The sequence below is a fragment of the Osmerus eperlanus genome, chromosome 3, assembly GCF_963692335.1.
Source record: "Osmerus eperlanus chromosome 3, fOsmEpe2.1, whole genome shotgun sequence".
Classification (NCBI taxonomy): Eukaryota; Metazoa; Chordata; class Actinopteri; order Osmeriformes; family Osmeridae; genus Osmerus; species Osmerus eperlanus.
Genome location: NC_085020.1, coordinates 7134461 through 7149248, shown reverse-complemented (window position 1 = coordinate 7149248; position 14788 = coordinate 7134461). Strand labels below are relative to the sequence as shown.

The window sequence follows — 14788 nt, the reverse complement described above, 5'->3', positions numbered from 1 at the left end:
AGCATAAAACCGTATGAGATATTCACTCTATAGCTGCTGACACTACCACTTTGATATTTCATAATTCTCCAAGGAGAGTTTATAAATCCTACCTCTTGCTTCCATCCCTAAGCAACATGCAGCTCTTTAGAAAGTGAACTTAACTAAATGAGTCCCTGAGACTCCGTTTAATACGTCTTGATTCTTCAGAGTTCTTCAAGGTTTTGAATAGGTGGTAGGCTCTCTAGGCTATATCATGAAATGTGCAGGCTATATTAGATACTGTACAATTTAGTTGCCTTCATACTCACATTTCCACAATAGGGTCATGTTAGTGATGACGTCTGAGATTTGGGCTTTGCTGTTGTCCACAGTCCTCATGGTCCAACTATTAAGAAAGGCTGCATTTCTTATCGTTTTTTTCTGTCACCTCAAGTGCTCAGGGTCCTCAGGCCCCACCCCAAAAAAGCATCCTGGAAACTCTGAAGTGAAGTTTTAGTATTATATTTATAATGAACAGCCCTGAATATCCTTACACTACCAGATTGCATACAATACAAATCCATTAGTCTTAAACAATGAAAATGAATGTTACCGTAAAATAGCTTCTGTATGTCTGTAGTGCCAGATGTTGTGTTTGTGGACTATTAGAGTATTCCATATTGTTGTTATCACCACCTATTCAGTGTGTGAGATCATTCATCTCCATTTTCTATAGGCCTAAAGATCCACTGGATCATTCGGACAGGGTCAAAGTTTCCAAGCAAAGCCGGCACTCCAAGCTTCCATAGTATCTCAGTAGGACTGTAAAGTATATATCAAATCATCGTGTCATTTACAGTATGGACAATGAGACACCAGTTAATAATTTAATTAGACAACAATTGGTTACACCATAACGTTTTTAAAAAGCAGTTATTTCAATCATCAAGTTGGATCTGTAACTTTTCTTTTGAAGAAAATGTTTTTGGAAATTCACTTACTCTCACTGTGGACCTTTCTGCGTGACCCTTACCTGTACAATTGAAGTGAGCACATAAAGTCATGCCGAATGGAAGATAAAAGTAATTAAATATTATTTGTTCATCTGGCTTGTAACATGTTTTGTGCTTGGTACTTTGAGCCAGTTAACATGTGTGGTGGTTCTGAGAATCCCACATTAATGTAAAGAGAGCTAGTGTGACCAACTATGTAGAAGACAGACAGACTATACTGTACATATTGCACTGTAGGTTGTACAGATACCGTGATACAGTATGAGAAATTAGTTCAAATTCTTGACCTTAAACAGATGCCATTCTCCAACCAGCGCAGCAGTATTGCAGACTGTTTGTCTCTTTGACAATCATGATATGGATACATTCAATACAGTAGGCTTATCCCACTGGGGCACTGAACAGGGGAGATCAACCCTTGTTTTGTTTGCTTGATAGGCCAAAGCAGTGTTTAGGAAGATTAGCTAGACAGTAAGAGAACTAACTATGAGCAATAGAGGCTACATTCTTTTGCCTGTGACAGGCGTAAATACAGTGGAATTTAACAGTTTCAATATCTCTTTGTGACTGGCTCTCTGGAAAAACTGAAACTTAAGATGACATTTGATCATGATTGAAGAGAATTACTCAACTTGTAAAATGTAGTTTGTAATATTTTGACCAAAATATTTACAAATGGCGCAAAGTCAATCTTATCAGACCGAATTATTTATCAATACTCTGAGTACTCGATCTAAAAGGTGTCTACATGATTTCCCTGTAGAGGGAGTAATCTGCTGCGCTGGCATGGTTGTTGTACTTCTATTCTTTGCATTAATACAATTTTCCATTGTATTTTTCTTGAGGTCATTTCTCTGCACATCATTCGCCTATAATTATATTTCCAATTGATGGGTTCCACAGTGTGTTAGTAAAAATACAGTAGATACAGTAGGAATGAGTCCAACGCTAACCAGATAACATTTGGTTTATCAATCAAGGTTTATTTTGGACAGAGTGACAGTTGATGAAAAACTAGACCCTAGTTGAAGTCAGTGATTCTTCTGATGGAGCCAACCCTGGAGCTCACTCCTCCCCAGTCGCTGTACTTCCTGTACTCTCCAGGCCTCATGTAGTACTGCCTGCCCTTGTAGTTGGGCTGGTCGTACATCAGCCAGTGGCCGTCCATCACGTTGCAGGAGTTGATGTCGGACATGCGGAAACGGTCTTGGACATTGGGGCAGTCGTCGCTCAGCTCCATCATCTGACCTCCCATATCAGAGCGATCATACAGCCTCATCTTGTAGTTGCCACGGTGCTGCACACAAGCAGAGTCACAGTCACTAACTTTCCAGATTTAACATCTTCAGTGGCATAAGAAGAAATCGTTACAGAGATTGTACGTCTAGAGATTGTATGGTGGTTATCTGGATAGATAGATAGATAGATAGATAGATTATGTTGTAATGGCTAATTAGCTGTCTGATACATAGCAAATGCAACAGTTGATGCATCTTGCCTTCATTCCTAAGAATTATACTGTACAGTGCTCAATGATCGCATACTGCATGTCTTGCCACATGCACAAATTATCCACCAATAAACAACTACATTACTGAATTTACTAGGCTTTATCTGAACCTCTATCATTCAGGATCCTACTGCCTTACCATGGGGATCATACGACAGGATCTGATGCAGTCGTTGATGCCAATCATCCGCTGGTTGTCGGAGTACTCTCCCCTCCTCACAAAGTACTGGTTCCCCATGTAGTTGGGACGCTCATACACCATGAAGCAGCCATTCTCCACTCTAAGAGAGTTACAACGGTTGAAGTAGGAGTGCAGGTCGGCACAATCACTGGTGCACTCATGAGAGCGACCCTGGAAGTTCTTGTCCTCGTAGAAGATGATCTGAAGGCACAGGAACACGCAACATTGTCTCTCAAATACTGTTAGCCTGTAGGAGTGCAAGCTGATAATGATTTTTTTTTATCTATGCCAAATGCTTGCCTTGATGAAGGTGTCCAATGCTATGGCGTAGTTAAATGTGTAAAAAAGTGTAAGGCAAATGCTTGGTACCTTACCTTCCCAATGGTCATGTTGGCATCAGGATGGATAACTGCTCAATGCTGTTTTCCCAGCCACGCCACTGTCCTTTATTAAAAAAAAGACAGAAAGAGCAGCTGTGTGATTGCGCAGCATAAAGTATTGTCATTCAAATATATCCCTCTCATAGTGACGATGATTCAGAGGTGGGGGGCTGGATGTAAAAAGATGGACAGTAGTGTGTAATGACTAATTGTTATTTCCCCATGTTCATCACAATTCCCTTGAAAATGCTACTGTACACAAGACTGACACAACACCCAGCCTGGCATCAGCAACAATTATTGGTATCAACACTATGCTCATTACAGTAGCCACACAGACTCCCAATGGGCCATAGACTTCACCATACAATGTATTCTGTCAAACAGTAAAGTAAACAATATTATACTTTACAATAAAGTGAAAGACGAATTCACAACAGAATTATCACAAAAAAATTCAAATATGAAAATAAATATAAGCTATCTTGAATCTCCCAAAGAAATATTGAATCTAAATAATGTTAACATTAGTAAGTACTCAGGTCACACTTTAACTGTAACAATCTTGCTTTTCTTAACAAAAATCCATCTATGGACTTTTACCATGTCTGTTTACCATAAGGTAGATGAAATGCATGGCCTTTAAATATAATAACAATTGCAATTTTGCTTAATCATCAAGTAATAGGCTGGAAAGATGGTTTCATTAAACACAATTTAATTTAAGAAAAATGGTGCTGTCCTGAACCTTGCTCTGGTATGTAGGCCTGGAAATCCTCTCTCGGTGGGGATTGGAGGAACCACAGGAGTCCACGGAAGACATCAAGTACGAGATGAAAACAGGTGTCACCAAAGTTATTTTCTTTTCCTCTCAGATCACATTCAAGAATGAGATTGTAGACTGGCTGATCTTTTCAAAAAACGTGTAAAATGTCAGATCAACAAAGAAACTATGTCTTTGTCAAAAGTTTATTAAAACCAGAGCATTATATATTCTAACCTTTCTGAGAGTGTCTCATGTACAGTATCGTAGAGATTAACTGTAATGTACAGAATGGTGGTTGATGCTCAAATAGTTACAGTCCCACTGTTAGTTTTATACCATACAAGCTCTCCTTAGAGTCCTTGGATCGCTTTAGAAGTCTGTGATGCGGCGAATGGAACCCACTCTGGCACTTGTGCCCCCCCATTCGCTGAACCTCTTGTACTCCCCGGGCCTAATCAGGTACATCCTGCCCCTGTAGTCGGGGTGCTCATAGAACAGCCAATTTCCTTTGGTAACATTGCAGGAGAAGATGTCATTCATGTGGAAACGGTCCATGACGCTGGGACAGTCATCCGCGAGGTCCATCATCTGACCTCCGAACTCTAACCTCTCGTAAAGACGTACGTTAAATGACCCAGAATCCTGTGAGAAAAAGGAAAGCTATGGTAATTGGTGCAAACCAATGGAAATGTGTTTCGTCAGAGTGACCTTTGAGTTTCCGTCCTTTGTTGCCACACATTACATTTACATTTTACATTTAGTCATTTAGCAGACGCTCTTATCCAGAGCGACTTACAGTAAGTACAGGGACATTCCCCTGAGGCAAGTAGGGTGAAGTGCCTTGCCCAAGGAAACAACGTCATTTGGCCAGCCGGGAATCAAACTGGCAACCTTCTGATTGGTAACCGCTCAGCCATCTGACCCCACACTTGTCGTAAAAGTGTGATATTCGTCAAATATTTGCAGGACCATTGGGAACCATGGACTGGAATTAACAATTTTTTACCTAGTCTCTCCGCATAGTACGAATGTCTCACTAACCTTTTCATTTGAAGCAGAGCTCATCATGGGGATGACGCGGCATGAGCTGATACAGTCATTTACAGCCATCCAGCAATGGTAGTCAGTGTACTCGCCTCGACTCAGGAAGTACTGGTGGCCTGAGAAGTTGGGATTCTCGTACACCATGAAACACCCGCTGTCCACCCTGATAGAATTGCAGCAGTTGAAGTGGCTAAGCAAGTTCTCACAGTCCTTGCTGCATTCAAAATGGCGGCCCTTGAAGTTCCTCTCTTCGTAAAATGTGATCTAGATAATAGAGTTCCAGTAGTAGTATATGTTATTTCTATGAACATGACTTATTTTAATGCCTTGTCTAACCCTGTAACTCTCACTTTAGTGACTAGCCCGACACAGAATAACTCCTTCCCTACAAGGTTATTGGTACAGAGATTGCTATTAATGGCTCAAACAAGGTTTACTTCACATTATATGAAGGAATTATGTAACACAGGAAGTCTTAATTTAAACCATTCCTTATCTTGTACCTGGTCCCCCATATATGTCTGTACAATATAAATGACTGCCTCACTACACAGGTATAAGGGCATCCTAATAGAAAGTACGACCTTTGGAAATGTGTCCATTGGCCCCAACCTAAGTTGGCCTCCCATTTAGCTATGGTGCTAATGTTTACCTTTCCCATGGTAGTTGAATGCATCATGCCTTGCCGTGCCTGTATGGTGTGTCCAGCTCTTTGAAGACAACGCCTGTCACATATATATAGAGGACTTGAAGTGCAGACTCTGCACATGCCATTCATATTGTAATACCCAGTGGTAGTTTGTACTTGTGTCATTGTGCCATCCTGAAGTGGTAGAGTTAAGGTTTGGGAGGAACAGAGAACATGTGTGAGGTGCTTGGTTGCTGGTTGCTGGTAAGTTATACTTTAAGTTTGTAGCTTCATATATCTTTCAGTATATTTGGTAGATAACTCAAACTAAAACAAAAAATGGAAATGTTCAGAGAAAAAAACATACATGTACATTTGTCTATATTGAAATACTATTTATTTTGAAAACACGTAAATACTCTGATATTGGGATCAATATCAGACTACACATACTAACCCCTTCTGCATTCTCGGTGTAATGTTATTGGATTTCTCTCAATTATATTTGAATCATCACTCTATGGTTTAATCTCATAGGGAACTTAAAGTATCGGTGCAGTTAAGCCAAATTTAAGAATGTATTTGCTGTCTCAAAGCTGTCAATTGGTACCCCTATTTTGCCATTTCGTTTTTCAGTAAGCCCCTGAAGACTCTTTTCACACAGTATTCACCCTCTGAGTTGCCCTGCCCTCTGCTGGTAGAAGAGAGATCCTGAAAGCCTGGCCTCTAGCAACACTGGAAGTAGAGACTTGATCAGTAGAAGTGTACTAGAACACATTGTTACCTGGAATGCCTTTGAAAGGGACAAACCTTAATCTAGTCTTTACTTTGAACTGCACACATTGCTCAATCTTAAACAAGGGGTGAAGGGAAACAGTGAATGGTGTAAGAGAGAGTATGGAGTCAAGTGGACCCAGCTGAATAATAGATAACACTGGAGTCCTGTCTGGTCAGTCTCAATGCTGCCATAGCTTTATTTAGCCCTCTAAGTAGTGTGAGGAAGTCAGGCCTCACATCCACACCTGAGATCATGGCCTCTAGACGGAGAGAGCAAGAACAAAACTGAAAACACCTGAGCACCGACATCATTTTATTCAGCGTGTGAAACAAAGCAAAGAGTAGACATTTCACCAGGACCATTCTGTCTTTAGAGATCCATGATGCGTCTGAGGGAGCCAACCCTGGAGCTCACTCCTCCCCAGTCGCTGTACTTCCTGTACTCTCCAGGCCTCAGGTAGTACTGCCTGCCCTTGTAGTTGGGCTGGTCGTACATCAGCCAGTGGCCGTCCATCACGTTGCAGGAGTTGATGTCGGACATGCGGAAACGGTCTTGGACATTGGGGCAGTCGTCGCTCAGCTCCATCATCTGACCCCCCATATCAGAGCGATCATACAGCCTCATCTTGTAGTTGCCATGGTGCTGTGGAGACAGAGAATGAATCTGAAAGTTACTTAAGGGTTCCAAAAGTTTGTGAGGCAAATGTGTGAGGAGAAAATGCCTCAAGAAGAAGGTTATTATATTTACATCCTCACCATGGGAATCATACGGCAGGACCTAATATTCATTCCCATAATGCGCATGTAGTCAGGGTACTCGCCCCTCCTCATGAAGTACTGGTTTCCCATGTAGTTGGGGCCATCGTAGATCATGAACATGCCACTCTCCACCCTGATCGACTTGCATTGGTTGAACATGGACTGCAAGTCGGCACAGTCACTCATGCATTCATGGTGACGGCCACCAAAGTTCCTATCCTCGTAGAAGATAATCTGATCAAAGAATGACAGTTTGGGATTTATGACATATGCATCCATAAATCACATGTGAGATCTGAACAGCCTTTACATTTGACAGTAATATGAATTTTTGTCATAGAGTGATCAAAAGAACATAAAACCAAAAGGATGTGTGAAGTTGGTTGTAATTCATATTGCATGAAACATTGAATTTAGTTTACAACTGAAATAAAAATGTATTAAAACACCAACCTTGCCCATGTTTGTTGTTTGACGATCTGTTTGCTGTGCTATAATCAATGATGAGCATTTATCTTTATATGCATTTCCCCAGGGACAGAGCTACCACTCCGCGTTGTTATTTAAATCAGCATGCGTGGTGGAGTCAGCAGAAAGTCCACAAGTGTCTTGCAGCCCTTGTTTTCATTTCCACTAGGGCAGCTACATTGGTCACATTTTAGCTTCCAGCAAGTGCCACAGTATTGATGGGCACTGGAACATTCAGGAATACCCCGGAGCCAGTATCACATTTATCGTTCGCAAACAATTTGATGTTTTGATGTTTCTATTGACATGGATTCAGAAATAATTGTTCCTTTGAGGCTATAGTTATGAATCCTTGAAGACCCCAATAGTTTTTAAAGCGTTGAAAATGTATTATTATATTTATCAAATGGAATGTTAGGGGTCATCACAAAGCAATTAGGACAACTTGGTAGCAGGGAAGGGGATAATTACTTTATTTGTGGTTACCAATGAAAAGTCAATAGTATTTACATCCCCCAGGTGAAGTAATAGAGTGCACTGCAGTCTTCAGTCAGGCAGGGACTCTTTGGATCCATCATAATGCTCTGTTTGTCCTTTGAGAGAGTCACTGCTGTCCTGTAGAGATAGATATAGATCATTGATCGTAAGATAAAGAAAATGATCGACAAGATGGTAGTATCACTTTTTTATGGACTTCTGTATAAACCAGCATCCATGGATGTATTGTCACTCACACTGAAGAAGGAATTGGATGTGGATGAGGAAGAAGAAGATGGCACAGATGCCCTCCTCCCAGTAGCAACTCTTGCTTTAGTCTTCTCAGAAAGCCACCGCTTCAACTTTTGGGCTAAATTAGGATGGTAGAGGGAAAGTGAGGGAGAGAGGCACAGCTGTGACAAAGTACCACCTGCCAGAGTGTAGGAACACAGACAGGAACCAACTTACTGTGTTTTCTGGAATGATCTATGGCCTTGTAGGAGCTCAACATGGCAAACGGATGGTAGGACAAGGTGAAAGGGTGAACAATGGAGCTCTGTAAAGCAAGAGCAACACAGACACATACACTTGAGATGATGGTCAACACTGTAGTTTAAAATCAGTAGTATTTTTCTATGAACAGTATACTAGTGTAAGGGGTCATGTGCATTGTCTCACAGTCTACCTTAGAATGCTGATGGGGGTAAGAGGTAGAAGGTTTGCAGCTGTACATGGCTAGAATGTCCCCCACGGGCAGGCTATCCTGGAGCAGTGGAGAAAGAGTGAAGGTCAGAGGGAAAGTACTTTCAGCATTACATCATAGAGGTTATAACGCACCACCTGTCCCACACTGGCCTTTTGACTCAGCAGCCTAATTATGTCAGGTCATCAGTATTGCAAAAAGCAAGCCACGCTGCAAAGGTGGGCATATTTATACTGCGCAGGCAGGTTTATACTGAGTGAGTTTAACCAATTCAACTTGGTTACACTTACTAAGATCATGCCAGCAAAGGAGGAGAGGATCATGGCTTCTCTCTCCAGATGGTTGGGGTATGGGTCAGGTCCTGAGCTGCTCGTTCCACTGTAGATAACCACAAAAGTCCCCTAAAGGTCTTTAAACTTCTGTTTGAGGAGATAAAATTCATAAAGCTGCCCAGACAGAATAAAAAGAATAACTCACATGATGTCCCTGTCCATTAAATCTGTCCCCTCCTCTCTGTCCAACCACCAAAGGGCAACACTTATAGCCAAGTCATAATGGGCCTGGATGATGAAGCAGTCGCATAAAGATTATTGCAGACAAACACCAATGCACAAGGTGATTTGAGTTATGAAACAACCAACAGGATGGCGGTAAACTGTTACCAGGTCATCTAGCATGGTGGACGATCCTTTCCCCTTGGGATCAAAGCCCTTCTCTCTGAGTTTTTGGCCAATGTATCCACCCCTATACAAACACATATAAGTAGCTCTGAGGTGTGTGTGTGTGTCCGCACAGGCAGTTGGTTATCATTTTAAATTACATTAAGCTTACAGAAGAGCTGCAATGTCTTTTCTCAGTTGCCTCTTCTCCATCTTAGGGTGGAGAAGCTATACATGTAGGGAGGAGTCCTCCTCCTGTAGATAGAACAGCCCTTTTATATAGAATCATGGATCACTTTTGTTGATAGCCAGGATACGTTTACAAGGAAACCAGAGTGCAGGCCTGTCTTGAACCTGACACCTTCCTAGCCCTACTCCGAGTCCAGGAAATGCGATCCAGTTATGTAACTGCAGCACAGTACCGTGTTCAAGTTAAGACTACACTGAGAATTAATGTCATAAATTGTTTTCAAGTTTGGTAAAGCCATAGTAAAATGTTGGTTCCGTTTAAAGTAATTCTGGACTTTACTGACAACTCTAAATAATATAGTTGAAGTGTCGCTATGCAATTTTGCTTAGTAACACATTGAAACGTCACCACTAACAGTCTGTATAGAATGAATACATCATCTTTACTCACCGCAAAAGAAAAGGCAAGACTATGACACTCCAAATTCCCCAAATAAAGAGATTAATCTGCTCCTGGTAACCCCTGGTAAGGCTCTGTGTGTATGTGTCTGGAGGTAGAAGTACAGATGACCATGTCAACTGAATTATTTACTAGACTGAAAATTACCTAGCACACTGCCTGAAGTACACAGCCTATCCGTGAGTTAAGTATGACCTGTAAATGGTAAAAATTGTATTTCTATTCCTCTTAGGAGAGCTTGTTTAATGCATATGTGTTTCAACCAATTTATTAATATTTCAGACAATAAAAAGTATTCACTGGCTATATATTTAAAAAAAAGCATTTTACACCTGCATAAAACCGAGAGTAAAAAAATCACAAAAAATTCAGTTAATTAACTGGAGCACATTCAATTGTCTTCTGTTTCCTTTTCTTCTTGTTTTTGAATATCGGAGAATTCAGGAACTTTGTGTCTGTAAACTTATCTCCGCGCCTCATTTTGCTGTAGAAGACAGAAAACATCAATTAAAAATCGAATCAGGTATTATCTTTCTCTGTAGGTGTGCGATTAGAGCATGTGCAGAGCAGTCCTCACCAGTTGATGGGAGGATCTTTGTAACTGACAGCAGCTCCCCGTCGCCTCGTTCTTCCTGTGTTTTCATTTTCCATCCAGTTAGTATTGGTCACAGACTTAAGGGCACATCCTGCTAGAAATGTAAAAAAATATATAATCTAATCATTACATATTTTCCTTGAGTGAAACATAAATGTACATTAACGGCGCAGAAATACTACCTGGAGATGGCTCCGTAATGATTTGAGCAGTCTCTTCTTCATACACAGTAACTCTGCGAGAGGCCATCTTTAAGGGGCTGGAGTAAAGGCAGTCCAGCTCATACTCAGTTCTTATAGAATCAAGAGTTTCCCACGGGGGGCGTGTATCCACCAGCAAATCCATCAGGCTCTCATGTACTGCATCCTCACTGACACAGAGCCCGTCATCTTCTTCTTGGCTCCTGGAGTTAACGTTTGGAGTGGAATCCATATTACTGAACGGTATGACATACGTGCCCCTGCATCTTGGTTTGTGCATTGTGTTGATTTGAGACTTTGAGCTACATTGCATATCCCTTTCCGTCTTCAGACTCTGGGTACTAACTGAAGACAACTCCTCCATGTGATCACTCTTCATAGTTTCTTTGTGTGATTTTACGAGTAAAATATCGGATTTTTCCCTTGCAGGCATGCATTCGAGTGTATCCGCATGAGGTAGTGCTAACTCTATACATGCCATGCCTTTGTTATCTTGATTCTGGCTGGATGAAGATCCACGAGTGCTGCTTCTTTCCTTCTTTTTCCTCTCCTTAACCGAGATCCCCTCTAAAAACACCTTCATTTTAGATTTGCCAGTCTTCTCTTTCCTGGCCTTCTTAGGATTTTGCACTATAATGGCAGAAGCTGGTTCACAAGGAGGAATTACATCCATTTGCTGGCTGTCCAGACCCTCAGCTGGTTCCTCGGTAGCCCTAAATGGACGTTTATAAGATGACTGTGTTCCTCCACCTGGACGCTGTTTGTTTTCACGTCCAGTGACTCGACAGTGGTTTAGGTCTAGGTCAGTAACAGGAAGATGCTCCGCTATGCTTGAATCCCTGGCTGTGTAAGACTTATCACCCGCAAAACTATATATTGTACCAGGAGTGCCCATCTGCTTATCAGAACAAGTATTTTGCAATGAGTTTTCGCCAGGCACTGAGATAACACATGTCTCTCTTGATCTTCCTTTGTTGGTCTGGCCAGAGTCTGTAGGTCTCTTGCTCTTCTGTCTGGTGCTGGGTGAAATAGTGGCATTTAAACAGGAAGAACGATGTATGTCCTTGGATTCAGGCTGAGAATCATTGTTGTCCACACAGGCACTCTGTAGGTCCAAATCTACACACGTATCCTCTACCATCTGCTTATCATGGACCACTTCTAAAGGGAAGATCTGTGTTTTCTTGCTTCTCTGATACAGCACCTCATTGGAAACTGTGATTTCCAAGGTTTTCTTTTTCATACAGTTGTCAGTCTGAGATTTCACCTCAAACGTCTTTCGGCATTTACCTTTTGATTCTTTTTGTTCTGTTTCTTTGTCTACACATTTTGCGCTGTCTTTGTTTTCAGAGCATCCGTCCATAAAGAAATCATCTTCATATGGGTCCGCTGAGACAGTGTTTTGGGACTTACTTGGGACAGAAACTACAAACGTTTTCCTGGGGTCAAACGGTTTTGACTTCTCCTGCGTTGCTTTCTGAGTATCATGAGCAAGTCGACCGTGCTTAGGGATACGGGAGGTGAAGTGAGTCTTCCGGCGAGAAGCAAGTGTTTGAGTCTCATGGGCTGAGACTTTAGTTACAGCTTGTTGCTGTTCTTCCTCATCTCGGATTGATATGTTGTCAAAAGTCGACAGGGTCTCAGAACATGACTGAGGTAGCTCTGAACTAAAACAGGTCCCCATCTCAAGACTGTCTTTTACGCAAGCTGAATCACTTTTTTTTACTCTAACTTTTTTCTCTACTTCTTCAGAATCTTTTGATAATAGTTTTTTCATCTTCTTCCTAGGCTTGATGCCACCATCTGTCTTTGCTTTCTTGGGCTTGGTCTCTACAGTGACTATTTCAACCATGCTGTCAGCCAAAGTCATTTCCATCTCTGTGTCAAGGGGGATCTTCACTTCTATGTTAGCAGGTTCTAATGTGGTCTCCTTTATAAAAGCAGGCATATACCCAGGTCTTAATGTCTCCATTATGGAAAGAGGCTGTGGTTTGTCAGATGTACGCACAACTGAGGGCATTTGGTTGTCAAGGCACACGGTTGGGTTTGAGTCTTGTCCGGGGTTTGAGAAGATCTGTGACCACCTCTCTACCTCGGTCCTGAAGCTACTGGACTTGTGCAGCATTCCTCCTTGAGTTGATAAACTCTTGTCCGCCTGGCTTTCAGTCTCAGATACTTTGCCTATAAGAACCAACAGAAAGATAAACAATATTCAACCAGTGACAGTGTAACCAACCCAACAATGACAAATATGTGTTCTGGGATCAGCTGACATCTTCATGGCAAGTAGAGTCAAAACTCCACTCAGCTTACCTTTGACCTTTAACTCTGTGGGTTTGCTTTGTGTCCCAGTGAGATTTACGAATGTGGCATTCTCCTTGACAATAGGCTTATGGTTTATGCTTGTCTGTTTTAAGGGTGAAATCAACTGCTCTGGTTTGAGAGAAATATGAGCTGCTTCCCTGGAGAGATTTGAGGGGGAGAGCATTTAAGACCCATAATAAAACATTGCATCGTAAAAGATAGCAAACTGTATTCTCTGTTTATAACACATTCTGTCAGCTTGCTCAAAGGCCAACAAATCTAATCAACTGCAGGGAAAACAAAGAAAAGCTTCTATACTCAATAAGGCTATTTCATTCCTAAATACTGTAGGGTACATTGCCAACTATAAGTACCTCTGAAACTGATGATTGTCATCTTCAGCCTCAGGGGTAATAAGGTCATTAGATGGTTCAGGGACAGCCTAAGTGAGGAAAATTCCAATTACATTTATTTTAAATATTATTATGTAAAGTGACAACATGAGCTGACTTTTTCTAATGCAATGATAAACAACATTAGACAAAACAAAAAATCTTACATCATAATCAGAAAAAAGGTCGAGTGCCTTTTCCAGGTTATCCAGAGTGCTGCGGTGTAAATCTTTCAAGATAAGGACCTGTAAAAAGAGCAGCTGCAATTACTAGCTCAATGTTTAACTTAGCTCAATGTAAAAATGGTGTGACTTGGTAAGTGTAACCCACCAGTTTCTTGTGCTTGTGCCTCCTTACTGCTAGATCAAAGTAGAGAGCTTCATTTTGTTTTTGTAGATGCACATTCTCCACTTCCATTTGTCTGCTCTTCTCTTTTTGAGCCACTAAGGCAAGGGCCAGGGCTTTGTTATTGGTTTTCAAAGAGACCTTGAAGAATGAGGAGGTATCTGAAGATGAAAGCACACAGCCCATGAAACATCATGCACGCAGCATGTCATAAACATGAACTAATATAGCTACATTCTCAAATCATAAAACAACTTTATCTTACTGAGTATCTTATTCTTGATCTTGGATGCCACTGTCGAGGTCTGTTTTGATGTTTTAAGGGACATCAGTTTCTTTCCCGGTACCGCCATGCCCTCCATGTTTGAAAACCTGTAATTTTGATAGATTTCTATCAAATTTTCATCATCAGTGCTTCGTCTCCTTAAAATAATATATGATACATTATATAGTGCAGCTAGTCCATATAACCCTTTATGTGAATTATAGTCTGGAGTGAATAGTCTCGAAATTAAGCAAACTACACTACAGTAGCTAATCTTACCTAAATTGCGTAGCTAGCTAGCTAGCCAACGATATTTGTACAGTCGGTTTAGACAGTAGTACTACGGTCGCTAGCTGGCCTACTGTACCAATAACATGCATCTTGCTAGGCTAGCTAGCAACTAGCTAGTAACTGCCAAGTTACTTACCGTTATAACAATTATGGCTTTCTACATAAAGCTTGGATTAAAACACCCTGATTATAATGGCAAAATGTTACAGCAGTCGTACTAAAGGATGATATCAATTTGCCATCTATTGTATGTTTTAAATCCGTGCTTCAACTCAAACAAAAACAGAATCACCCGCCGTTTCCTGTTAAAATTTGGAGGCGTACCTGAGCAACATGATAGCCAATCACCGTAGAGCGGTCTGTGCCGAACGTGCAACGTGGGCAAGGGTCTATTTCTGTTCTAATAATTAATTCCAAATTA

General features: G+C 41.2%; 5 protein-coding genes across 13 annotated transcripts; all 5 read right to left on the bottom strand.

Moving 5' to 3' along the window:
• Positions 1-1936: 1936 nt before the first annotated feature.
• Positions 1937-3167, bottom strand: LOC134017352 (gamma-crystallin M2-like). Its single transcript, XM_062456875.1, has 3 exons — positions 3040-3167; positions 2624-2866; positions 1937-2271 (listed from the first exon to the last, which is right to left on the bottom strand). The coding sequence occupies exons 1-3, from the start codon at positions 3052-3054 to the stop codon at positions 1996-1998; spliced, it is 534 nt and encodes a 177-aa protein (XP_062312859.1). The 5' UTR covers positions 3055-3167; the 3' UTR covers positions 1937-1995.
• A 1013-nt stretch (positions 3168-4180) lies between these two features.
• Positions 4181-5550, bottom strand: LOC134017351 (gamma-crystallin B-like). Of its 7 annotated transcripts, none has more exons than XM_062456868.1 (3): positions 5508-5550; positions 4853-5119; positions 4181-4453 (listed from the first exon to the last, which is right to left on the bottom strand). In XM_062456868.1, exons 1-3 carry the CDS (start codon positions 5532-5534, stop codon positions 4181-4183), a joined length of 567 nt encoding a protein of 188 aa, XP_062312852.1. In that variant the 5' UTR covers positions 5535-5550. The 7 variants fall into 7 exon arrangements, with proteins under 7 accessions (XP_062312852.1, XP_062312853.1, XP_062312855.1 ...); XM_062456869.1 differs by having other exon boundaries at positions 4868-5119; XM_062456871.1 differs by having other exon boundaries at positions 4181-4452; positions 4876-5119.
• A 1010-nt stretch (positions 5551-6560) lies between these two features.
• On the bottom strand, positions 6561-7593 carry LOC134017356 (gamma-crystallin S-1-like). The gene is made up of 3 exons (XM_062456877.1): positions 7473-7593; positions 7017-7253; positions 6561-6903 (listed from the first exon to the last, which is right to left on the bottom strand). Exons 1-3 carry the CDS (start codon positions 7479-7481, stop codon positions 6631-6633), a joined length of 519 nt encoding a protein of 172 aa, XP_062312861.1. The 5' UTR covers positions 7482-7593; the 3' UTR covers positions 6561-6630.
• A 380-nt stretch (positions 7594-7973) lies between these two features.
• LOC134017350 (uncharacterized protein C2orf80-like) lies at positions 7974-10123 on the bottom strand. The gene is made up of 9 exons (XM_062456867.1): positions 9967-10123; positions 9499-9581; positions 9330-9411; positions 9145-9227; positions 8958-9045; positions 8650-8727; positions 8433-8520; positions 8222-8334; positions 7974-8102 (listed from the first exon to the last, which is right to left on the bottom strand). The coding sequence occupies exons 2-9, from the start codon at positions 9537-9539 to the stop codon at positions 8034-8036; spliced, it is 642 nt and encodes a 213-aa protein (XP_062312851.1). The 5' UTR covers positions 9540-9581; positions 9967-10123; the 3' UTR covers positions 7974-8033.
• A 134-nt stretch (positions 10124-10257) lies between these two features.
• sgo2 (shugoshin 2) lies at positions 10258-14731 on the bottom strand. Of its 3 annotated transcripts, none has more exons than XM_062456863.1 (9): positions 14692-14731; positions 14077-14183; positions 13797-13972; positions 13634-13711; positions 13449-13516; positions 13084-13232; positions 10753-12951; positions 10553-10664; positions 10258-10459 (listed from the first exon to the last, which is right to left on the bottom strand). In XM_062456863.1, the coding sequence occupies exons 1-9, from the start codon at positions 14700-14702 to the stop codon at positions 10348-10350; spliced, it is 3012 nt and encodes a 1003-aa protein (XP_062312847.1). In that variant the 5' UTR covers positions 14703-14731; the 3' UTR covers positions 10258-10347. The 3 variants fall into 3 exon arrangements, with proteins under 3 accessions (XP_062312847.1, XP_062312848.1, XP_062312849.1); XM_062456864.1 differs by having other exon boundaries at positions 10553-10661; XM_062456865.1 differs by lacking the exon at positions 14692-14731 and adding an exon at positions 14504-14669.
• Between the last annotated feature and the right edge of the window lie 57 nt (positions 14732-14788).

What these genes read in the sequence shown, in the direction of transcription:
- LOC134017350 (XM_062456867.1), bottom strand. Translation starts at nt 9,539, where the DNA reads ATGGAGAAGAGGCAACTGAGAAAAGACATTGCAGCTCTTCT. An exon ending in CCTTTGCTGGCATGATCTTA is followed by an intron (nt 8,728 to 8,957) that starts GTAAGTGTAACC and finishes CCACTGCTCCAG; the next exon opens with GATAGCCTGCCCGTGGGGGA. An exon ending in ACCCCCATCAGCATTCTAAG is followed by an intron (nt 8,521 to 8,649) that starts GTAGACTGTGAG and finishes CTTGCTTTACAG; the next exon opens with AGCTCCATTGTTCACCCTTT.
- sgo2 (XM_062456863.1), bottom strand. An exon ending in CATTACGGAGCCATCTCCAG is followed by an intron (nt 10,665 to 10,752) that starts GTAGTATTTCTG and finishes TTACATTTCTAG; the next exon opens with CAGGATGTGCCCTTAAGTCT. An exon ending in AAAGATCCTCCCATCAACTG is followed by an intron (nt 10,460 to 10,552) that starts GTGAGGACTGCT and finishes TGTCTTCTACAG; the next exon opens with CAAAATGAGGCGCGGAGATA.
- LOC134017352 (XM_062456875.1), bottom strand. An exon ending in CCTGTCGTATGATCCCCATG is followed by an intron (nt 2,272 to 2,623) that starts GTAAGGCAGTAG and finishes GCTTGTGTGCAG; the next exon opens with CACCGTGGCAACTACAAGAT.
- LOC134017356 (XM_062456877.1), bottom strand. An exon ending in CCTGCCGTATGATTCCCATG is followed by an intron (nt 6,904 to 7,016) that starts GTGAGGATGTAA and finishes CTGTCTCCACAG; the next exon opens with CACCATGGCAACTACAAGAT.
- LOC134017351 (XM_062456868.1), bottom strand. Translation starts at nt 5,534, where the DNA reads ATGATGCATTCAACTACCATGGGAAAG. An exon ending in ATTCAACTACCATGGGAAAG is followed by an intron (nt 5,120 to 5,507) that starts GTAAACATTAGC and finishes TCTATTATCTAG; the next exon opens with ATCACATTTTACGAAGAGAG. An exon ending in GCTCTGCTTCAAATGAAAAG is followed by an intron (nt 4,454 to 4,852) that starts GTTAGTGAGACA and finishes TTTTTCTCACAG; the next exon opens with GATTCTGGGTCATTTAACGT.